Source organism: Halichoeres trimaculatus, unplaced genomic scaffold (genome assembly GCF_033239565.1).
Source record: "Halichoeres trimaculatus isolate MK-OKI-2021-1 unplaced genomic scaffold, fHalTri1.1 fHalTri1_scaffold_4, whole genome shotgun sequence".
NCBI lineage: Eukaryota > Metazoa > Chordata > Actinopteri > Labriformes > Labridae > Halichoeres > Halichoeres trimaculatus.
In genome coordinates, this window is record NW_027437182.1 from 24,375,984 (window position 1) to 24,401,187 (window position 25,204).

General features: G+C 38.6%; 1 protein-coding gene across 1 annotated transcript; it reads left to right on the forward strand.

The window, feature by feature from the left end:
• Positions 1-11,036: 11,036 nt before the first annotated feature.
• Positions 11,037-17,883, forward strand: LOC141789074 (granzyme G). The gene is made up of 5 exons (XM_074668364.1): positions 11,037-16,333; positions 16,483-16,642; positions 16,842-16,968; positions 17,099-17,338; positions 17,432-17,883. The coding sequence occupies exons 1-5, from the start codon at positions 16,276-16,278 to the stop codon at positions 17,591-17,593; spliced, it is 747 nt and encodes a 248-aa protein (XP_074524465.1). The 5' UTR covers positions 11,037-16,275; the 3' UTR covers positions 17,594-17,883.
• Positions 17,884-25,204: the final 7,321 nt, after the last annotated feature.

A 25,204-nucleotide genomic window follows, 5' to 3' on the forward strand; every position in this document is an offset into this window, starting at 1 on the left:
ACATGGCTGTGTGGTAATACTGCCTGCTTGCTTTGCCTCTGTGACACTCACCATCAGCTGTCTTGCCTGTCTGATTGCCACACGTTTTGGTGGAGTCTTGTTCTGTGTGGGTGTCTTAGCTGCTAGGTTGCTAACGCAGCCTGGCCAGAGTCTCTCTGCTCACTCTGCTCACCTGCAGGGTGAGCCGTGTTGCTAGCTGAAGGCTAGCAGGCCTTCTCTTGGGCAGATTTGTTCACACATCTCCCAGGCCTTATCCAGTGGATTTGAGCTGTAGGTCAGTGCAGACAGAATGGGTAGGGATTCTTGTTAAAGCTTAAATTGCTCTATTTCATCAGAATCTGAGAAAAAAAGATTTTGATCATCGCACATCATCAGTTAAACATCCTTAAACAGAAATGATGCTGATCTCTGATCTGTGTCTAGAAGTGCTGCGTCTTTGTGTTCATCAAATGCAGGTTAACCCTGATTGGGTTGATTATGCAGACTCTGTAAAAACATTCGGCTCAATAACTTGTGTCTGCAGGGCACACACAGAGGTTACACAAAAGTGCCAGCTGCTCTCAGAAGGGTATCCAAGGGGAAAACCATTCTTCTCTTTGAAGAATCAAGACAACAAAATGTACTTTTATACAATGAACAGCATGTTATTATACACCAAAAGCTTTGTTCCTTTCTTCAAAGTTTTACATAACTACCTGTGGGGAACAAACATATTATACTGGCAGTGGTTGACCGTCTTGACTTTCTGGGTCAAAACCAGCAAAATGGACATGAATGCTTTGTGTGTCAACTGGTTGGAGAGGCTTAGCACAGTGATGTGAGGTAGAAAAGAGAGAAGGCTGCCACTTTAATGTTACAAACCTGTTACTGCAAGCATAGAAACAATCATAACATAACATAAAAACAGTAACTCTTTTTTTTTTTTTTAGAAAGTTCAATAATCTCATGGAAAATGGCTCTTCACTTTTTAAGCTATGCTCTTGTAAAAGCTTGAGACTCAACAGGGCCAGTGCAGAGATCGTAAGAGAACATGCTGTTAGTTTTACAAATCACAAGTGAGCTTATGCTGTTTCCTCATTGTGACAGCTTCTCTCTTTAAAGGCCTGATTAATAGCATGGCTTAAGAGTAGACAGCTTTTAGCTAATGGTATCACCTTTCTAAGAAAAAATGAGGCCTAAGTGTTTTGTTTGGAGGGCTTCTTTCTGAACCAATAAAAAAGCGGGTCAAAGAAGAACATTCCCATCCTCTTATTAGACCAGTTTAAATCTGATACATCTAAATATGAATCCCATGTCTACAGCGGACAGACACCATATGTTTTTTGGATTGAAAACATTCAAGCCGAACAGAAAAACACCCATAGCACTGACATAATTTATGTTGTTGAAGCCGTTGTCCAATGACTAGTCTCCTTTCCCTCTACTTTATACGGGCTCTGTTACGTGAATAGATTTTTTTTTGGTCACCTGTTTTTTTTAAACTTAATTACATTAAGTCATTTACTGTTTAACTATTCATGCTATTTTTTTGAGTTGATATATGACTGCATTGTACCCAGCCACACTGACCAGCTGTGTTATGTGAATTGTGGACAGGAAATGAAGGATGTGCTTCTGATGCACCTCATTTGTGGTTGAGACCCCCGAGCCGGCTTAATGTATGAGATAAGAATAAACAGAACAAAGTGTCTCATGTGCTGGAGATTTGCTGCCTGAGAATAACAAAACATTCTTTCTGAAACACTTTCAAACAAGCACAAGCAGTATGAATCAAGGTAAGATCATATAGGTTTGAATCATAAGATCTAATATCCTGAAGCTTTGGTCAGTGCACTAGAGCCAAAGTTTGCATCAGGAGTCTTTTCAGAAAAATGAGAGAGTGTGGTGGGAAAGTGAGCATCTTAAATTCTTTTTTTTTTATCCAATGTGAACAGCACACACACGAGCAGTACACAAGAACAATGTGCGAGAGATGATGGAAGTGTGAACACTTTAAGAACAAAAACACATGTGCTCTTGTGTTAACATGTTATTCAGTTTTTTTTTTTTTCTCGGATGGATTATTTTTTGAGGCTTTTCATGCCTTTTACGGACAGTGGATAGAGCACAAAACAGGGAAAGAGTGGGGAGTGACATGCAGGAAAGGCTCCTAAGGCTGGACTAGGACCCTGGCCTCGGGTACGAGGGCTTGAGTCCTGGGGCGCGTAACCTAGGCCAGAGAGCTTTACCAGTGCCCCATGTTAACATGTTATTCTAGCACAGACACAGGATTTATGAGGAAAACTCTGGTCTGAAACCGCCTGTCCTTTAAAAAAGTACTTTTGATAATGGTAACCAGTGCTGTGCTACTTAAGTGAAAGGGTGAAAGGGCCCATTGCACAAAAGTAGGATTCAGGCATCCGTGATTTATGACTGAGCTTGGTTCAGAGAATCCAAAACAAGAGCGTTCAAGCTCAATTGGTTGACCAATGACCAAGCCAGGATGAGCAGACAAAGATTCATCAAGCCAGGTGTGAAACAAAATCCTGTACCAGGGCACGAGCACAGCTATATATATATATATATATATATATATATATATATATATATATATATATATATATATATATATATATATATATATATATATATATATATATATATATATATATATATGATCATGGGTAAATTGAGCCAGGACAACCAAGAAATCCTGGCTTAATCCCTTGTTCCAGTTTTGTGCAATGGGCCTCAGGACTTAGAATTAAGAACAACCTGAGATTTGTTACTTGTCTTGGACAGAGACAAGCTCACTCCATCTCATCACTGTCCAGGGCACTCCCAGAGAGGGAAGTTAAATGCATAAGTTAGCCTTTTCACAGGTCTGTTAAGATATTGTTAGTATTAACGGTAGTGTAATCATATGAAGTGACTCAACCACTGGCTCCAAAATGTGTGTTTTGGTATAATTTTGACTGTGAGTAGGTGGGGTGTCAGTGTTTTTGAGTTTATGGACACCTGAATTGATCCATCTGTATCAGAATGAGTGTGCATTTAAACAACCCTTTTTTTTTTTCTTTCTCAACCAAAAGGTCCCATGCAGTCTTACCTAACTGTGGTTTAAACAGCTGGTATTTCGGAGTAAAGCAACACTCTCTTAATAATAAATGCAATAATGATGTGGAAGAATAAGGACTCTGACTAGGGCCAGACTTGACTTGTCACTGCTGGTATGAAAACCTTAAATTGCTGAAATGTGGCCTCTAAATAACATTGTCTTCTTCTGAAACACTCTTCAAAGAGCTTTAGCTTGTGTTTTTTACTTGTTTCTAAGTTTTTTTTAAAACTTGTTTGGCATCTCTAGGGCCAAATATAGAATTTAACCACCCTATAGATAAACTACAGCACTGGGCATTTGCTGTGTACTAACATTATATAAGAATATACAGTAGAACTGTATGGCTTAAATATTAAAGGTGTACAAAAAAAATCCTCTGAAAAACAGTAAGAAATATGACAGGTCTTAAACCTCCCCTCTTTCCTCTGCTTTTTGAGTTGACTGGATGTTTTGAGTGTGCAGTGTCAAGCTTCATTTGAATGGCATATCTCTAGCTTCAGTAAAGTGTAAACAGTCAAAGCCTGAGGAAAAATCTTTTATTGCAATCACAGGTGCACCTGTGCATGCTTTTATTCTCTCCTTTCTTGAAGACTCACTTCAGAGTCGGTCTGTTGTTGTAGCCTTTCCATCTGTGAAAAAAATATCTCAGAAAAATGAAGAATGTACAAATTATCAAGAATGTAGAGCAGTGTAGAGGCTGATAATGTTAATAAATGTGAGGTCTGTTTGCCTGCTACTTTTAAAGCTCCTTTGAATATTTTTTTTCCCCCCAGGGTTATGAAACACAAGTGATCGGCTTAGCATAGAGAAATGTTGGTAGCACTTAGAATTGACCCAAACCAAAAGTTCCTCACAGGAGCTTTAAGTACAATACTTCAGTTGTTAGAGTCAAACCTATATTATCCATAAACTATTGACTGCTATTATTACATGTACTCTAAAAGATTTATCATCACATTTTCAAACTGTCACATACTTTTCTATTGCTATGGTTATTTCAGATCTTTTTTCTCATGTGTACCAGACTTATCTAGTTTGTCAGCCAAAACATAAGAAAACAAACTCATAAAACAAAGTTAGGACACCATGAACCAAGCATCATGTTGATTCACTGCGGTAAAGTACATATATGAATTGAACAGGAAAGCATATTACGAGCACATCTGCACAACCCCTTGAAAACATTATATCACTGAGTAATAACATTTTCCTCTGAATTGAAATGCAGATGCAAAGAAACAGGGAAAGAAAAACATGTGGAGCCAGCTCCTGAATGAGAAACTTGAGTCTGTATTTATCATAAAGAATGAGAATGAGAGACAAAATAGACCTTAGTATATGCCAGAAAACAAAGTAATAAATAAACCTATTACTGATACTAATACTAATAAATCTGAAAGGGAACTAGCTTCCAAAAAGAAAAGAAAAAATAGATAAATAAAATTACACAAAATAAATTCAAATTAAGTGTGAATGTCTAGATGTACCTCAAACAGATTCATGTAAGGTCATAGGGATTCCTAAGCTTCGCTCTATGAGGGGTTTAGCCATCTTGTATGTGCGTGCATGTGCGTGTGTTGACTGAACTCATTTGGGAATGCACTCTCAATCTTGCCTGGGAAAAGTCTTATTTCTCCTGACAGGGGTGACGTCCCTCCCATCACAGAGGCTGAGCTACAGTCTTGGAATCTAGACTTGTCCTGTCCTTTTCTGTGGACAGGAAGTGCTCCTATTTGAAAGCTTTGGCTTACATCTTCTGAACTCTTGGCAACGACACACCACTTACTGGAAGTACTTACACATGTAAACAGGCTGAACCGTCCAAAGACTGTTGTTTTGAAAGTTGGTGTAGTTGCTTCAACTGGGATTTGGTACAGATTCTTCATCTGAAATAAATAAGAGATTCTCTAAATTACTCTTTGAGTCTGAGGAGGGACCTGGAGATCTCTGATGGGAACACCTAAAAAAATCCTTCTTTTTACAGTAACTTGTATTGTGAGATGGTGAAAGTGGTCATAAACATCTTGTTCTTCATAAGCAAAGAATCATTTATTTTGCCTGCAGTCTTTCTGATGGTTAGCAGGAAGCAAATGTTCTGAGTAGCAAGAATACAAAACAAAACTGTTTTTATGTAATCAAATGAGGAAACATCTGTACTTCTTAGCTTGGTCATTATGCCATCAAAAATTTTCCTGATAATATTATGATCTGTGCTTCTCTTTTTTCTGTTTTCTTCAATACAACTTTCACAATAACTCAATCATCTCATTTTAATTAACATTCATCTTTAATTCCACTCCCCCAATTGACGTGACCGATATCAAGCTGTGGAAAGCTAGAAAGTAGCATGCAACTCTTCAGCTTGTTGTTTATTAGCCAAAAGCTAATGCAATAAACCACTTGTTACTCAAGTCATACTGGTCAATTGTGTTGCAGACAAATATATCTATTGCTTTGAATCACTGTATTTTCATTCTACTCCAGGAAATGTTGTTTTGTTTTCCACTTGACACATTAACAATTTGAAAAATGAAAACAAAGTAGTGCTGGGGGTTCATTTTATTACTTAGTTTAAAAGTTGAGGTGGATGAGGTGCAGATGGAGCAGCAGTCTAGGCTTCCAGTCCCGCCCCACGAGGTTTGCTGTAAGCGGGTGGCCCAAGTTTAAATCCAGCCTGTGGCTTATTTCCCCCATGTCATTCCCCACTTTTTCCCCATTTCTACTCTATCCATTGCCCTCTCCTACCCCATTAAAGGCATGAAAAGCCCCCCAAAAAACTATTTCAAAAAAAGTTAAGAGGGTGACACTTTTACCGCAACATTTGGGTTGTGATTGTATTGAAGTAAGCCAGCTCAGACCAACAAGGCCCACCCAAAATACACACCAAGGGGCAACATCCGATTAGTAAAAATGAAGCCAATGCAGAAGTGTTAAAAGTTGCTGTTTGTTGAGAATCCGTTTGAGGCCGGCTGCAGAAAGACCGGAAGTCACATACACACCCAGCCATAAGAAACAGACTTTTAAGGCATTAAAAAGCATATTTACAGCCTGGTTCAAAAAAACAGATTGGGTCTAAAATGCTGATTTCACTATCAGCACACAATATACAGTGAGTGAATTTTTTTCGATCTCTGCAGTTAAGAAGTTATTAGGATCATTTGATTTTCCAACCAGAGGCACAGCTTAGGTCACGTGACCCCCGGGCGCCCTGTAGCTGCTGGAAGAAAATCTCACAGCCAGCGTCATAGTGTATGTGGCTGCGTTTGCGGATTGGCTTCACTTCACGGTTTCAGGAACAGACCGTGACGCCACGTCCATGCACACACCTGATGTTGGCACCAGTGACTAAACAAATGCTTGAAGGGCCTAAAAAAAACATGGCTGTGCTTGCCAAAATACAGCACCTTAAGTCAAAAATGAAGTCCACTGATTGGCTGTGCCCACCTTGTCCACAGTCTGTGGATTTAAGCTTCAAGAAAAGACTGTTACTGCAAAATAGATCATTGTGGCACAGAGTCAGCTAATACCAGTATAATGGTTGAACAGTCAGTGTTACATCAGCATGTCTCTCAGACTATAAATCTCTGCCATATGTGATTCTGTTAAACTGTGCTGTGTCTGTCATTGCTGATCTAGGAATGTCTGTTCCTCTGTCTGTAGGCATTTATTGCCACCGCTTCCCTTTCTTCTCAATAAACATGTAATTTGTGTTGTGATTGATGTGTTTTATCACTGTCATTACATTCCCCTCTTTCCGTGTTGCTGTGTCCGATGGCTAAACCAGGCTGCCTTCACAGCCCCGGGGTCCCTATAAAAGTGACGGGCTAACGGTAAAGGCCGTGTTATACTGAGTGAGTTTCTCTCTGCTTTTCCTTCTGTGATTCCCATTACTGCCCAGGACTCCAGGAGCTCACGTCCAAAAAACCTGTTCACTCTTTTGGGTCTAATCTACCCACACCTTGTCAGTTTTTAAACTCTGCTTTAAAACATTAGAACACTGTGATGCATGATTCAACAACAAAGTTTGTGACTTCGCCATAAGAGGGACATATTTGAGTCTAGACTAACAAAGTGATGTAACAGACATATCTGGTCAGTCAGCTGCATACTTGGAGGCTTAAGTATACTGAAAAAAAGAGCAGAAAAGAGCCACAGCTATCTCCATTTGCAAATCTCTTGATACCTTTGACCCGGCTACATTCATAACTTATTTACAGTCATTGTTTTCAGCTAGTAACAGACTTCCTCTCTTCAAAAGTTTATTTCCCTTTATTTGTGCCTGACTGAAACCAAATAAATCAGCAGAGCCCACAAGCTTTGATCAAAAGTTAAGATTTGCCTCTGATTTATGTCACAAATACATTTTCCAATAAAGACTATAAAACCATGCTGACTGATCTCTTTTTTTCCCTCACAAAGTCGTAATGATTTCCTCATTCTTCTGGTAGCTGGAGGTCATATTTCCATCTAATTCCCATGCATCACAAACACTTTCTAATCAATTCTATTTTATGCTCACAGAGTAATGACGTGATAACATCAGAGTAACGTTACCTTTGGGACGAAGGTAACAGACATAAAAACTCCTCTAAGAAAAAACAATGCTCTGAACATGAAATGCTAACACAGGTCTCCAGTGCTGTCTAAGAATTACCACCGAGGAATCAGTGGAGAGATTATAAACAAATTACATCAGTCTGATTTAAACTCAGGCTCATTTTTCTCTGCCACTGATTAACTTGCAGTCACTAGTATATCTTTAAGTTTTACCCAATGTTGGTGTATGAAAATAGTAATTTTGTGAAATATTTGTTGCAAAAACTTGGATTAAGTATAGCAATGCAATCGTACTGGCTTGTACAGTTCAAATTTAAAGCACATGTAATACATTATGTCAAATACATATTTGTCTTATAAAAAGACTGACGCTGATCTTTCTGCAAGCAAAAAGACTAGTGAGGGGATCAGTTTTGTGAGCACACAGATATTTGCTGAGGACATGAGTCTGCAGCACACAGCAGACTAAAAACGATGCTCGCGAGGCAGCATGTCAATGCTGTGGAGCCTTCCCTGAATGACGATTTTGTCGTGACTGCAGCCCACTGCTGGGCCAGGTCACTTTAACACTCTTAGTACACCACAAGAAAGTCAATTCTGGAGCATTTGAACAAATTTCTCAACAACGGTGAGATTCATTGTTTGCACAGACACCTTTTGGGCAAATTGAATTCAGATGTTGCAAAATTGTATTTTACTAAATTGCAAACACAAAAATACAAATCACCTTGTTTGAGATGTTGTGCATTTTGGTAGGACACTGTCATACCAGAAGTTCATAATATCTGAATCAAAAATGAATTACACAGTGTATCTGAAACAAATAATCCCACACAAAGACTGTTACCTGACATGCTCTCTTACCGCAGTAGTTATGATCAATGAGTAGGTGTCATTTGATAAAACATAATGTGTCTATCGTTCGAATATATTAAACTGAGCTCAAAGCTAAATTTCTCCTGACCCATTTCTCATCGATGTCAAAATGATGGCTTACTAAAGTCCCATTCGCTCTCGGGTTGGTGAAAAAGTGGCAGGAAGAAAAAATGCCTCTCGTTCTGATGAAAGCAAATACAGCCCTGATTTTAAAAAAGCAGCGTGAAAACCAAACCTATTCTGCCCCCAAAAAGAGTAAGCCAGACAGGAGTCCACAGGTCTGGAAAGACGGGAGAGCATCCTCTCACAGCTCACAAATCTTTATTTTCACTAACATACCTGACAATGAAAGCTGAATAAAAGTAACTGCATAGAGAAGTTGTACTAGCTGAAAAACTGATGATATCTACACTTTCCACAAGAATAAAGGCCCTGGATGTGCTTTGAATGCTGAAGTGTGTGAAATGAAATACATTCATAGCTGAGTCTAAAATCTTCAAAGATTTGAACTTCTTTTATTTGTGTTACACTCTTAGTACCTAGAAATCAAAAATACAACAATTCACTCAACACAATCAGAAAGATGTGTGTTTCATGTATTTTATCTAGCTCCTTTTTTGCTATGTGAATTTTGTGCATTTTTTTCTGATATTACTGTAAACATCAAGTTTTTTCTTTGTTTTGAGTTCTTTGTTTTTTTTTTGTGTATTTTTTTTCCTTTTGGCTGTTGCTGTTGCTGCTGCTGTTGATGCTGTTTGTTTTACCACCTTTAAAATTAATAATGATTAACAAAAGCTGTATATCTTTGACTACATCCTTTAAGAGTTGTTCTCGTCAATGCTTGAGCACATACTGAAAAACAACACTGCCCCCTTGTGAAAGACATACATTAATGCATCTTTTAAGGTTATCTGGTCATTTCCTGAAGAACAGTAACTCTTCTGTTTTTGAAAGCTCTGGGCCCAATTGATTATTATGCTGTTTGATATTTCAGAGTGAACACAAATATTTTGTACTGACACTCATATGTGTAATATGAAAACACATGCCAAACCATGCTCTCTTTAACTGCCACAAGATAGAGTCATTTTACTCTATGTCTAGATCATGGAGAAATCAAAGCTATTTTAAACAAAGAGAGCTGCTGATTTGATATCCTTATAATTCCTTTCTTTACACGCATTTGAAAAATTTCCAGTGTTGAACTTAAAACATATTCACCATTTGGTATACTGATACTTAAAAACACAACACTGTATAACAACCAAAAAGGTATCACATTTAAAAAATGTTGGCAGTTATTTTGTAACAACCAGTTTTTCCATTATCGAGAACAAATGATAAATCAATGTGAATTGAGAACAGTTGTGCTGAGTGACACTTTCAGTTGTAATGTCCTAATTTCCTTTTCAGTCATCTTTTCCTCTAATAAGATTTTTCTGTTTTTCTGTCACTCCAATAACAGAGCAATTATCATCTAAGAAAAATTATCAAACACATTTATTATTATTATTATTATTTCTATTATTATTATTATTATTATTATTATTATTATTATTATTATTATTATTATTATTATTATTTTTAGATTGACACGTTTTGCCTGAAAGAATGAACCTTTTAACAGGATCAGCTGACATTCAGGTCCACACTCGATTGCAAGTGCAATTGCTACATACACTATTTCTACTGCATACAATGGCAACTCATCTGGAAAGTTTCGGTTTAAAGTCTCTGAGTTACAATAAGTGTGCAAGTAACTGGGTGTAGAAACAGAGACTATAAACAAATGTTATAACTCATCAGATTCAGGTGCCAGGATGGCCTAGCTGTAAGGTCTAGCACCCTTTTAGGGTAAGCCCTCCTTTCTCAAAGTTTCTGTATCTTCAAATTTACTGTACATCATAATAATCATAATTCAAACAAATATAAGCTTAAAATATTTGACTCTTTGTGTTCTGAATCTGTATGATATTTGAGCCTCACTTTTTAAACAGAACTAAGGATATAAATTTACCTCTGTACGATATTCTAATTTATTGAGATACACATATACATATTATGCATTTGACTGAACTGGATTATGAGAGTCATTTCACAACCCTTCTTCAGGATGGGGCCATGGGTCTAAAACGGATGTTTCATAAGAAACAGAAAAGAAGATAACTCAGTGATTAGGTGTCCTATTAATGTTCTAAACTTTCCCACTCAGGTTGTGATAAAAACAAAGCTTGATACCCAGCTGCCTCTTAACTCTGTCAGAGGATGTGGTTGCTGATATCAATCAGCCTCATTCTGGTCAAAAGACGTGGTGATAAAGAGTTTTGGTTTGAAATACATTTTACAGGGAAAACATAAACACAAAATACACTAGTAGATATTTACTAATTAACCTCTCCAGACCATGATCAGACATCATGTTTGCAAACCTTTCAAGCCTGCTCTGCTTGTTTCTAGTTGAGTCTTGCACTCGTGCAGGTAGAGCCAGTGTCATCTGGGTCAGCTGGGAGCACAGACTGCTTCAAGACAGCTATTCAGAACTGAGCCTAAACAGGCCTGCCTGTCTGGGATCTAATCAGGTGCCAGGCACAAAGTGGAAAAGGATTTCAGGCAGACATGACGAAGCACTGTCCAAACACATATCAGCTTTTTCAGCATTATTTTTAAATCTTCATCAGACCTTACTGCCAACAGCTCTTCCACTCTTCAAGCCGTCCATCTGCAACACCACGAGACCCTGCGGTACTCTGGACAATGTTACAATACACAGACTTTGTACTCAGCAGATGGCAGTCTGGGAATCATTTAGGGATCGTGTGACATGGTCAAAGCAGGCAAAGACTTCAGAGTTCCAGTTGAGAGATGATGCCAGGCATTGGATTGCTAGCTAGCTTGTATATGTTTGTCTAAGCACAGGGATCAATAAAGAACTAACGTCGTAATCTACAGGAACAGGAAAAAACAAGAGGTGGAGGACCCAGTTGCAGATGAAACAAAAAGGTGTTACTTAACCAACCTCAAAAACCAAAACCAAAAAAAAGAACTCTTGAAAACTTACACGAGGAAGCACTGGAACATGAAAAGGCATGCAACAGAGATCACAAACACACAACAGGGTATACAGCAAACAATGAACTGACAAAGAACCAAGGAAACACAGAGACTATGTACACAGAGGGACAATTAACACAGGTGTGCAACAGGATACAAGTAAAACATATGATGGGCAATTGAACAGGAGGGAAACACAAGGAGAACTTAACCAAACACAGAGACACCAAAGACAGAGACAAGATAAATCCAAAACATGGACAATAAGAATAGACTTAAGCTTGACAAGAACAAACCAAAACCACAACGAACAAGAACTGTAGGCTAAAAGAGGAAACACAAGACAAGGATCACAGAATAAGAACCAAGGAACTAAGACAAGACTAACACTCCTCTGTACAGTCAAAGTTTGCAGAAACACCAGGTCAATCCCCATATGGACCCATGGACTTCGAGGCACATTTCCACTTCTGCCATGTTTTTGAGGGTTTGGCTGTATGAGAGCTGCAGGTACATCCTCAGATTCAGAAAGGTCTTTAAGTACTGCTGTTTTACAAGTCCTACAGGTGATGGTGAAAACTTTCTGGGATCACAGTTTTCAAAGTTGCACCACTCAAAGTTGCATCATTCCTCCTTTCCCAGCACAGAAGTTTCTGCCTCTTTCTTTTCAGCTTGTTGAGTTACATTGTTCCTCTGTAAGCTCACTGTGTCGTCTTGTGTTCATGGTAAATGGCATCCTTTATCTTTACTTGTATTTACAGACAGCACACTCAAACAGCTGATTAGTGTATTTCAGGCCAAATGATGTGCTTCTAATGGCAAAGTAAAATGCAAACACTTTTTTTTAAACAGAGCAAACAATTACACTGACACTAGCTTTTGATCAGACTTTCTTAAAGGGAGTTAAAATTTGTGGTAAAGCGTCAAGGTATCATCATCCTTAACATTGTATAGCTTTCATGCATGCTCCCCAGCAAAGGATCTAAGTTGACAGGATCAGTGGTGGATAATTCAATTACTATTCACCAGTATCAGAACATACCTGAACATAACTGAACACATATGACCTCAAAGTAAAACCTCAAGGTTTTGGTGTGAACCTAAGTGATAGAAGGGTGTTTCACAACTCTGGTGGAAAAGTGGTCTATGATGCTGATCTAAATGCAAGATAAACTTTGCAAACACATTTGAAACAGATGTGCTAAAGTAACACCCAGAGACACCAAACTTGTTGTGCGTCATTTAGACACATTGATTACATTCAAGTGCAGACATATTCATAAAGTTAAGTTATACTCATCTATAAAGATCTGCAGCTCGATGCAGTTAGGTCTAGTGTTGCATCTGATTGTGGAGATAAGCAGTCAGCATCTTCCCCATTTACATAGAGCTGTGCTGAATACTCTCATTCTTACAGCGCTCACTCAGTCCATACAGATGTTAAACTGGACGAGGATAGACCACTTGTCACCAGTGGGCTGTGAGATCAGTTAATGTTAGATGTGATAAAAATGTCACAGTCAATAGTAAAATTTCTTCAACTGGTACAGGCAGCATAAAGAAAGGGATCCCAATCATTCAAACAATGTGTCTGTATTTAAGGGGAGGTGAGTTCCAGACTAATGACTGATTTAACCCTTAAAAACAAAATCAACAGGTTAGTTGAAGTAGTATGAATAGGCTTTAGGTGCAGCTTCATTACATAGTTTGTTCAGGTCGTCCAGTTGTTGTGATCAGTAGAGAGTTCAAAACAGCACACTTACTACTAAATCAGAAAATATTAAAAGTTTCATTGCTGGCTGGCTGAGCGAGCAGTTATGAATCACATTATGAGGCTCATTTGCAGAGGAAAAGGGTCAATTTTACCCTGTATGAATGCACAATGGATTATTCACATCCCAACAGCATTGCTGCACTGAGACACCATTTGTTCAGAGGCAAGTTGAGGGAGCTTTTAACCTTTTGCATGAACTTTGTAAATTATACAGTGACTTTTGTATCATTAGGTTTTGCAGATGCAAAAGCTGGGAAAATAAGGCATTAGTCTTGTCTTGTGATGTGTTCTTGTTGCAGTCTACAGCCATGACTCTGATATTTCCATTCAATTCATACCCTATTGATTAAAATGCTTTTCAATTAAAAAATGTTAACCTCTTATGGTTTCCATGAAAACAGAGTTATAGTTGTTAGAGAAGAGATACTTAAAAACAAACTAGAACACAGTATAGTTTTCTTCTCTTAATAGCAATTTACCAGGTATTGAACTTGAGGAAGTCAGTCATCTGATGGCCTCAGAGGCATCTGGGAGTTCTTGATTTTGGACGCCATGCCCACCGCACAGGAATCTAATGGGCTGAAAACTTAACAACAGCTCTATGCTGTCTCAAGATATTTTTTTTTCTTTTGAAGGTCAACATTTAAAATAACAAACAACACAAAGCATTACATTTATAACATCCAAACAGATATTTTTCTTACGTTCATATGTCTTGATCGTTATATTTGAGGGTAAAGTGTAGCTGGTATCCAATGCAGTACTATTTCTTCATCATAAAAATTAACTTATGCTAAAGACTAACACTCCACAAAAGCAGCAAGCATGGTCATTTCTGCTACCTTGCTACCATGACAACTAGAATGATAACTGGTGTTGAAGTTAGGGTCAGTTCAGTCTAACTAGTCTTTGAGGTATAACATTTTTCATATTGTTTGAAATGTCGATGCAAGTTTTCAGCAGGAAGAGGGCCCATTTTTATCCCTCTCAGCTGATGCAACTCATTGCTACTCTTCTAAATTAGTCAATCTCTTAACCACAAAAATATCACTTCATCTCTGTCTCCTATAGAGCTATGGGGCTCTGCAAAAAGTGTTTCATTGACGTAAGCCACAGGAGCAGTTTCATGCAGACTAGATCTTATCAGGACTCAAACATGTTTAAGCTGCAGTATCCAGGATATGTTTTTAAGTATTTTTTTTTCTTAATACAACAAAATTGGTTTAATGGAGTTTTGCTGCTTGATAGTCATTTATTCCCTCAAGGCTCCTTATTTCCGGTCTAGTATTTTTCACTATCAAGTATTTGTATCTTCTGTTGAGTTTAGTGTAAAGTGCAGCTTCTCACTTTTATTGTCAAACCACTTGAGCTTTCTCTGTAGATCTGAGAGACCCACACAGTAAAGTCTTTCCTTGTAGAAAGTTTTTTCCCTGCACAGCCTCCACATTGCTGATATTTTTTCATGTGTGATGCATACAGCTTGAAGCCAGCTGAAGACATGGAGCTACACATAAATATGTGTGTCATATTAAGCAGAAAACAAGGTTTTGGCCATCAGCAGATTAGCAAAATACATTTACTATCTATAAGATAGATAATTGTCAGACTGATACTAGCAATGAAGATAGAAGCACTTTTGTTATTCACTTATTTATTTCCTCTGGTGAAGTCAGAGTGTACTGGTGTACAGTTGCCTTCCTTGCATGTAAGGATCAATGAAGTAAGATAGCCAGAGAGTAATACATGTTTTATGGCTACACTACCAATTACAATATTATGAATTTGTGTAATATTTGCAATAGTAACCATAGTGATGAAAATACAAGAGTTAAGTCATGCAACTCCAAGATCTGTAATGACTTTACATGACAGAAACATTATTGCAGCACTCAGAGTCAAGGGCAACAGAAGAAGATGATCCTCAGCAGCACCTGGAACCAACAAGGTAAAGCAACACCAGACACCAGTAGATGACAACAAGTTTTTAAAATATTGTTTGCAATCACAAAATAAGTCAATGAGGAATAAAAAGTCTTCCCTCTTATTTTTTAATTTTTAGACAAACAGACTTCCAAAAGCTTCAAAACCCAGAGTATTTCTTCTTTTTTGTCATGTACATGACACACTCTTGACTTGGTAGCTTTGTAGAATGTTTGGTTTTCTATACGACATTAGCAAAACTTGATCAATCCTAACTTGTATGCATCCGTTTCTTGTTGACAGAGGCTCCACTCTGCCCTGGACTACTTTCTTGTCAGGTTTTTGATGCACTTTCTGTCATAGCTTCACACACTGATGGCATAAAGATGAGCTGCCATATCTTCTGTCACAGTCTGCGAAGTAGTGTGAAAGAGTACATACAGTGGTCTCAAGTTAAAGTCTTAGGTTTTTATCACTAAGTGGGCTTCACAGGATCAGTTGACTCTGACTGCTTTCTTGTTTTGTAAAAACAGTGATCAGACAGTATCATCTCATATACTCTCTTTAGTAGCTGCTTTCACTTTGAATTATCTTTCAATGTCTTCAGCCTGTTCTGCAACTGTGAATTCATTGGTGTGAGAAATCTTTTCAAACCAAGTCTAAGGGTCACTTAACACAGGTCTGAATGAATGTGCAATGAGATGAGAATAGTAGACTGACATTTTCTTTGGGTCTGTGTGACCTATGTCAGAGCTTTAGTAATGAGTCTTTAAAGCAGTGTGTATCGCAACATAGAAAGCAAAAAAGAAAAAAGAAAAGTTAATTTTCGGTGATCTAATTTCTGACATCCTGTCACAAGCCACATAATTTACATATACCTAATCTACATACACAGATCAGACAAACAGTCCCTCCCCTCCAGCACAAGGGAGCATTTAAAGACTGTTGGTGTCCGTCTGTGCCTCTGTTCTTCAGCAGCTCAGACATTTTCTGATCCACCATGACCATCAACTGTGAACTGGTGATACTGATTCTTGCTCTGACTCCCTATGGTCAAGGTAAGACCTGCACTATAACCTGCAGAGTTTGACACATAGACACATGTTCCTGAGACAGCACACTCAGTTTTCACTTTTTGATAAAATGTGTTTCATTAAAGAACATGTGATTCCAGAGAGATGTTTTGAATTCTTTTTTCCCCCTTTAGTTCATACAGAGAAGATCATTGGTGGTCGAAATGTTGCACCTCATCACAGGCCATACATGGTGTATTTGAAAAACCAGCTTGCCGAAGAAGAAATACCATACTGTGGTGGCTTCATTTTGAGTGAGGATTTTGTGATGACTGCTGCACATTGCCAAGCCCAGTAAGTCAAACAAGCATTAAGTGCCAGTTCTAGCATACCCTACTTTTTTTTTTCAATGTTTAAAAAAACATAAACAGTTGAAAGCTGTGCAGCTAGAAAATATGAATTATGACATTAATTAAACAATTTTTCTCATTGTACGCAATTTTACAACTGAATTGTTTAAAGTTAAGTTTGTATTTTTTATTTGTCATTTCAGGTCCCTCAGTGTCTTTCTGGGATCTCACAAGATCGGTGAAAATGATGTTGGCATACCCGTGGAAAAAGCCTTTCCACATGAAAACTTTAGTGAAGTAGATTACAGCAACGACTTGATGCTACTGAAGGTGAAACACTAAATTGTATTTAATAGAAACTTTGATTTTGCTTTTTGTCCAGCATTTAATTGTTTTTCTTCTTTTAGACACTCAAGAGCTATTTGTTGTTTCATTGTTACATGTCTCTATGGTCCTTCAGTTAAGCTCCAAGGTCACTTTCGGGACAAATGTGGGACCTATTCAACTGGCAAGCGTTGAAGACAACAATGACGACGGTTCTCTGCCAAGTCCATGTTCAGTCTCGGGTTGGGGAATAAAGAGCTGGCACGGTGAACATACGTCCAGGATACTCATGGAAGCCAATGTCACACTCATTGAGAACGAATTGTGTCCCGAGGAAATCTCTTACTGCTCTGGGGGGAAGACAGGACCAGCTCAAGTGTGTATATCTTTACAATATGAAATAGACAATTCATTTAATAGATGATTCAGTTCACTGTCAAGGCAGTCATTGCACTCTGTGTATTTACAGGGGGATTCTGGGGGTCCATTGGTCTGCAAGGATGAGAAGGCATTCGGGGTTGTGGCAGCTGGTAAAGAAACAGAACCTGGTCACATCATCAGCAAATACGCAAAGATATCTGCCTACAGAAGCTGGATCAATACCGTCATGAACATTACTGGGAAGCCCTGATGTCCAATGTTAAGTTTGTGTTTGTATTATACTTGAGAGCTAAGATTTAGTTGGTTTTGTTCAAATGAGACCAACAGGCACAAATCTGGCTTGGCTGCTTTACAAAGATCCATCAAAGAGAAGCCTGTCTTTTTTGACTTGAATGTTGTTTCTATACTTTTGCTCTTTAATTGATGTAACATCCAACTATGTAAGCCCCCTGTCATGCAACATTAGGCTAGATGTTACATTACTGCTTTTTCCATCTTTTTCTTTTTTTATTCAGTTGAAATAAAAATATACATCCTCCCGTTTTTGTTGTTGTTCCAAAAACAACACCATCTTCACTAGCTGCTCTCTTGTCATGGTGGCTCAAACTGAACACAAGCAAAGAAAGATACAACACTGCCCCCTGGGGATAAAAGTGTGTTAATACATTAAAACAAGCTACTCTGTTCACTCTTAGGACTGAGACCCTTTTGTTGTCTTGAATCTTTAAGTAAATCCAACAAGTCCTTGCCTTTTGTTTTACAGCCTATGGTTGTGTTTATGTTTTAGTATCAGACAGAGCCCTGACTTTGGATGACTGAAATTATAATCACTTTGTAACCAAAGAAAATAATGAAGCTGATTTTTTTTTCCACATCCACCTTGTGATAACCCAGCTGTGGCAAATACATGATGCTACTTCATCAAATCTTTAAAAAGGAAACATATTTTTTTCAAATCTGCCTCAAATCAAATGAGTTGTTGAAACCCCTTGCTTTAACAGTAAAGTCACTGCATATCGGTTTCCTACCTGATTCATGACATGTTGGAGGCTGACCTCAACCACCAGGGTCTTCTTTTTTTTTTTTTTTTTGTTTCAAGCTTCCCAGCATACAGCATTGCTATTGGCCAGTCAGAAAGAAGGAGGGTTGTTGAGCAGGGAGCTTTACAGAGACAGCAGCTGATCATTGATGTCTTCATGAAATGTTAGCAACATGTTTTGGTCGGAAAAGCCAATAAATCAAGCACAGCAGCATTGTTTCCAGGCTCTCATAGCCCCCCTGTTCAGAACGGTCTGATTTAGTGGGTGTGACCTTCATATGTAAATGAGCCACCACTGATACTGCCCCGCTCTGGCGCCACAAGCTCCAAGTACACAATGTTTAGAAAACAGTGAAGCTCGTTTACTGTAACATTACAGGCTAAAACAACAGGCTAACCACAGCTAAAGTTAGCATCCTGAAGATAACACAGAGACAGGGGGGACACTGAGGAAAAGCTCTTACATCTGCTCCACAGCACACAGCATTTAAAATACTCACATTTCCAGGGTCCGAGGTTTGTTGGTGGATGGTTGGTAATGCGCCTGGATTCAGGACCAGTCTATTCACAAGCCCTCTGTTGCACTGTCCAAAGTTGGAAAAGCAGTCGGCCGTGAAGTGATCAGCACACACATGCACAGTTTTACTGAGTGTAGCTGGCACATTTCCTTAATAAATGAACTCTAGCCACTCAGTCTTTTCTTATTCCGAGATGGGAAGCTTGTGCATGGAACTATGTGGCTGTTTACAGCCAAAAACAAAGCAGTGATGTCTCTTCAACTTCAGCATTCCCCTCCCCACTGCTGGAGAGAAATCTCTCCAGCAGTGTGGGGGTATCTGCTCTGGTGGACCAATCAGGTCAGACTTGCTTCTGATTGGTCAAAAAAGGGAATCACTGACATCGGCAAATCCCCCAAATCTAAACAGCTCGTTTTTGGTCAGGATTTTACATTCACAAGCACTACTAAGTACAGGTTTTGTCATTAAATATCACATTTTTTGGGCTGGGAGGAAAGCCAAAGACCCACAAATTTTACTAAGAGACTTAATAAAGTGATTTTTGCATAATATGGGACCTTTAAAACACCAGTGTACTTGTGGATTCTACTTTAGTATAACCACCTGCTAACTATACAGAACTGTTACTTAAGGGAGAAATTTGGTAATAAACAGGTGACCTCAAAATCTTTAGCCAGAGGAAGGAATGAGGGGCTAAATCCTTTGTTGAACCCTCTGTTTGGTCATTTCTTAATCTTTGAGCAGGACTACATAACTTTTTTAGCTTGTGTTTGCTCACATTTTTTAAAAAGTTTAATTCTATACTTGATTCTTTTGTATTTCTGAGGAAGCTCCTATTGTGTTTTTCATAGCCAAAACTCTATAAAATACATATAATAGTACCTTAAAAAAAAAAAAAAAAAAAAAAAAAAATTGAAGAAGAATACTTTCAACATTTTTTTGCACAGTATTGTGACAATAAAAATATTGTTTGAGTTCAGAATAGTTGAACAAAAAGAGAACAAAAATCACTTGGGGCATATTGTTCCATCATAGAGCTGAATCCGGTTGTACAGTCTCTCTCTAACATCAAGTAATAACTGAAGAACTCTTTATCATACTTCTGGCTATACTCCAAGTTATTTTTAGTTTGTTTCCACAAAGTGAAAGTGAGATCTTAAAACTACTTCATTTTCTAATGGATGGATTGAGAGGATGATGAACATTTGCCATACTGCTAAATGAGGAGAAGTGCTATTGAAGTTTTCGGAAACAGCTTTTAGAAGGTGTGATGAGGACTTTTCAAATATCAGCATGGCTGAATAATAACTGCACAACAACCTACGTTTGCTACATCAAAGTGATGGTTACCCACATTAGCTGTTTCAGAGTAGGCAATTGGCTTTGTTGTAAATCATACCTACACAAGAAACATGAGAGCCAAAGAACAGATTTTAACCAAAGATGGTACATGGAGCAGCTCCTGTTTGCTTGTGTTGTCATCACAAGCATCATTTAAATAAATAAATAAAAAAACAATACAGCTTGTTGATACTATTGCCATGCAGGATGTAAAAATCAAAGATTAATTAAAAACATCCATTCGAGAAAACAAACTCTGATTTATAATAGTTCCAAACTATGCTCTTAGATGTCTGTAATTTTCATGACACAAAGGGAAATAAACAGAAACACCACTTCAAGACTGCATATGAAAACAAAACAGACCATTTCTCTTGTTGCCTGCAAACCCTGCAAGAGCTTGGGTGTCAGGACTATAAAATTAAGTAAAGTAAGGTAAGGTTAAGTACAGTGTAGTTAGGTAAAATTAAAGTAAAGTAAAGTAAAGTAAAGGCTCAATTCATTTCTGTTTATTTGAGTCAAGTAGAGTTAAATAAAGCCAAACTAAATCAAGTTAAGATGAGGAACCGAGTTGATATCAGGTCAAGTTAAGTTAAGTTAAGTCGTGTTAAGTTAAACTAAACTAAGTTAAGTTTAGCTATATTATGCTTGGTTGAGCTGAGCTAAGCTATGTGAGGGCAAGACAAACTAAGACAAGCAAGGCTATATCAAGTTAAGTTAAGTTGTGCTAAGTTACATAAATCAAGTAGGCTTGACAAAGCTAAGCTATGCCAACTTTATGAAGCCAAGTTAGACTTACTTAACTTCACAAAAGTTATGCCAAAATAAGTCAAGCCTTTCTGAGTTAAATCGAGTTCAGCAAAGTTAAGTTACTAAGTTACAGTGTTCTTTGTTTACCCCCAGAGGGAATAATGTGTTGATGCAGCACCTCAACACAATTTGAAAATGTTTTACGCAACAAATAAAAATAAAAACAAAACAAACAAAAAACATTAAGAAGGATAAATGAAAATAAAAAGGCTTATATCCACAATGAGAACATGAAGGAGTTTAAATAAGAGAAATTAAAGGATAACTGAGACAGAGAAAAGAAAACAAACAAACAAAAACCATATGTGTGCATCACTGTAAAAGTACAGGACTTAATGCTATTTTCTGTTTAGCAACTAGATGGCAGTACTGTACAGGACTGTATGTTGATACATTCAGTTTGCTGCATCAAGAAGTCTGGAAAACTTTTGGTGTCGGGGATTCTTATACATATTTATGACTGGTGCAGCAGAGACAATTATATAAGTAACTGAAACAGGGGAAAGTGAATGAGGATTTGGAGTAACGTCAATTATTAACTAAGTCTGAAATGCAGACTGAAGTTGCTTTGCAGAGGAAGATAAACAGACAGAAAGATGATTTATTACTAGGCACAGTTACAGCCACTATCAGAAACACTATGGGTTTTGCTTGCAGTGAGCTGTTTTGAAATATGATCTTGGCTGTGTCTAAACCAAATTTGCTTAGTGTAGGCAATGAGATTAGAAAGTTAAGACCACAGTCAGGTTAAAAATAGAAGTAGATTCTGCTGCAGTAAGCACTCTAACTTCTGAACTACCCTCTTCCTACCTTAGCACCTCCTACACACAAGTGCACCTCATGACTTCCTGTTCTACACCACAGTTTTCCATTGTGGCAGAGTCAGGCCTATTGAGCTTCACTGTTTACTTAATTCAGGTGAGAACTCACAAATAGGCCTGCAGAGATATTCAGTGGGAGAGCTTATAATAAAAAAGCCATGGTTATGAGAGTGAAGCAGGGTCCCAACCATTATTCAACCAGAGACTCCAAAATTGAGTACGTCAGATTTTTCACATCAAGTCTACCAGACTAAAAACAAGCAGGAGGCAAAAAACAGCCAACCAGACGACTGTTTCCACAATGAGTTAGGAAATCTAGTGTGAAGGTATTGTTTCTTTTTTAGAATCCAATCATGTATGAGTGTTTTCTTATTTCTATTTTTGCACTGTCATTTATGCAATCTATATTGTTATGACAGTAGGGGGCACTGTAAGCAAACCTATTTGAGGCTCCCTCATGGAAGTAGAAGTCTGAACCAGTACCTCCTACTGAGAGGTTCATTGACTGCTGCCTACAAGTGCTGTGTCCTGCACTTGACTCTGTGTATGATGTTGATTGCTATTCTGGGGCCGTAGCACCACCAGGTTTGGAGAATTGATTCCTCAGTGGTCAGATGTGATGCTTTCTTTCTTTATCTCACCTATCAGTTGAGTTCTGTTTATTTGACTCAATGCATGTTTGAATAACAAGATATAAATTTCTCCAAAAGAAATTATATCCACCTGAGTAATGTGTTGGTGGCTGTTTTCCTTTCAACATCAGTTCAGTGAGGATTGCATAAATGTAGGACCACAGTGTTGAAGCGAAAGAGAATGATGTAAAGGCTGGTGTGCCTTTAAGAGGCAAGATCACATTGTTATTCTAGGTTTGTCCACAGGCCGACTGTGGAGGTGGACAGATAGTGGTTCTGAGGGTGGTGTGTGGGGGAGAGAGAAGGTGTGGGAGGGGTGTGTGTAGGAGTCTCTTGATACGAGTCTCCAGGGACCAGTATGGATTAGAGTTAGAGGGAGAGATAGGGAAGGAGAGCGCGAGTGAGAGACACTGCGATGTGGCAAGGATGTCCTTTGGATGCATCCCGTGTTTTACAGCTCGTCCAAGGAGGCCGAGATTGATCCTGTGTGCCCCTGTTCTCCAGAATGGTGTTGCAGCCTGAACACTCAAGGCTAAGCCGCCCATTAACGAGCCAATAATTTGTGTCATTATGTGAAGGCTGCAGCTGGTGCCACTGATGCACACTGCTTCTCACATGTCAGGTCTGAAGATCTGAAAGGAGTCTTAGCGCTGCTCATTATAAAGCCGGCCTCTCATCCCTGCTTCCATTCTTTGTCTTGGAAACATGCATGGCAGAGAAGGCTTGGCCTGGATAGCTTATTTATTTCCTCCCCAGCTCCTTCCCTTTTTTGAAACACAGCATGCTCAATATAAAATCAATGTATTAAGTGTTCTCGAGTATGCAGAGTGACGTGCTGCCATTCCCACTCTATGCCTTTGGCTGTGATTACAGCTAATTTGAATGATTGAAATGCTTCCATAGTGGAGCTGGAGTGAGTGAAGTGAAGGGCTCACACAGATGAAGGGGGAGGAGGCGAGAAAGGCTTGGCTCTACTCCAGGTGGAGGAGGTGAGTCATTCCCCACACAGATAGACAGTCTAACAGTGTGTGTGCATGTGTGTGTGTGCACGTGTATGTTGGCCAAATTGTTGTTGAGGGAATAGAATAGAGCTGTGAGCAACAGAGGGATGCAGAATGAATGCCGCTGTATGCTTTGTGAATCTCTGTGTGTTTGCTTTTGGAGATTTTGTGCACAGATTACAATTTTATCTCTGGGTAATCCGTGTATACTGAAGGCAAATTTTGACTGTGTCTGTGATCTTTAGGCCAATGCATGACAATTCCTGAGGTGGGTGTACAATTTATTTCGCTCAAACAATGAACAAGGGTAAACAAAAGTTTCAGCAGACAAAAATATGATGTAAGGGTGCATCGCTTGCATCAAACTTTTGACGTATTATTCTTCTGACAGTCATGCAGTAATGAAACAATGAAATTTGTACTGTTGCCTCTGTGTGAATAAAAGCAACCAAGACCAAAAGCAATAAAACTGATTATTATGAAATAGTTGTTTTATTTTATACCTGCCTGCCCAAGAGACTTGGTGTCAGAAATGGAGATTAACAGTGTGTTTGACATTTTCAAAAAATGAACATATAAAGGTGAGATTTTGTGAGGGTAAACATGAGCAAGAAAAGATCAGCACAGAGGTAAATTAGATTTCCTGCACCACAGTTGCAGCCATACTCGACATGACCTTAAAGGTCCTGACATGAGCTCCAGTCTTTATATAACCAACATACATTTTTAAAAACTGAACCCATTGTGTGTCTCTGCTCTGAAAGAGGCCTGATCAAAAGCATTCAACTCTCAGGCTTGATTCATTTCATACCTCTGCACGCTCCGAATCAACTTTCAGTGTTTATTTGTGTATGCAAACCTGCGTGTGCATTACTGGTTGCTTTTATTTGTCTTGCAGATGCATGGGGGCTGTTTTCCTTTCAGGCCACCTGACTCCACCACTTAAGGTGGGTGTAAGATTGATGTGGTCTCAGCATTGAACTTAGAAAAGTGCAGCAAGAGGTTCAGATAATTCAAAGTTCTTCTGGCCTGTAACCAACATCACTTGCAGCATGTGTCATGATTCGTTTTTTTTTTTTTTTTCTATGTCTGTGTTGTGAGGTTTCCATTGATTTTTTTGGTGGCAAGCTTTTTTTTTTTTTCATATTATCTACAGAGTTCTTACTGTTTTCATACTGGAATTGCCAGTGTCTGCAAGGTAGTTGTTGGTTAATTGTCATCAATGAATGAAATGTGTGTACAAAGAGGACATTCTGTTCTAGACAAAGCAAGCGAGCAGGCATGCCACTCTGCTGCCTTCTTCCACCCCCGCCTGCCCGCTGCACCCCGGCCCACCAGCCTGTCTCCTCCCGATAACTCTGCCAGACTCACACTGTCTGTCTGTCTGTCTGTCCATCCACCCATCCACCCATCCATCCAGCCAGCCAGCCTTCCAGCCAGCCTGCCATCTATCTATCTATCTATCTATCTATCTATCTATCTATCTATCTATCTATCTATCTATCTATCTATCTATCTATCTATCTATCTATCTATCTATCTATCTATCTATCTATCTATCCAGCCATTCATCCCCATGTCCTCCACCAACGCCATTGAGGAAGCGCAAATAAAAGTTGTTGTCATGGAAACCAGCCGTGCCTATCTCCTCTCCCCTCATCAACCCCCCCCTCACACACACACACTCTCAAAACTTGTG

Coding starts and splice junctions, on each gene's coding strand:
- LOC141789074 (XM_074668364.1), top strand. CDS start 16,276: ATGACCATCAACTGTGAACTGGTGATACTGATTCTTGCTCTGACTCCC. Junction 16,334..16,482: donor TCTGACTCCCTATGGTCAAG/GTAAGACCTGCA, acceptor TTCCCCCTTTAG/TTCATACAGAGAAGATCATT. Junction 16,643..16,841: donor GCTGCACATTGCCAAGCCCA/GTAAGTCAAACA, acceptor TTGTCATTTCAG/GTCCCTCAGTGTCTTTCTGG.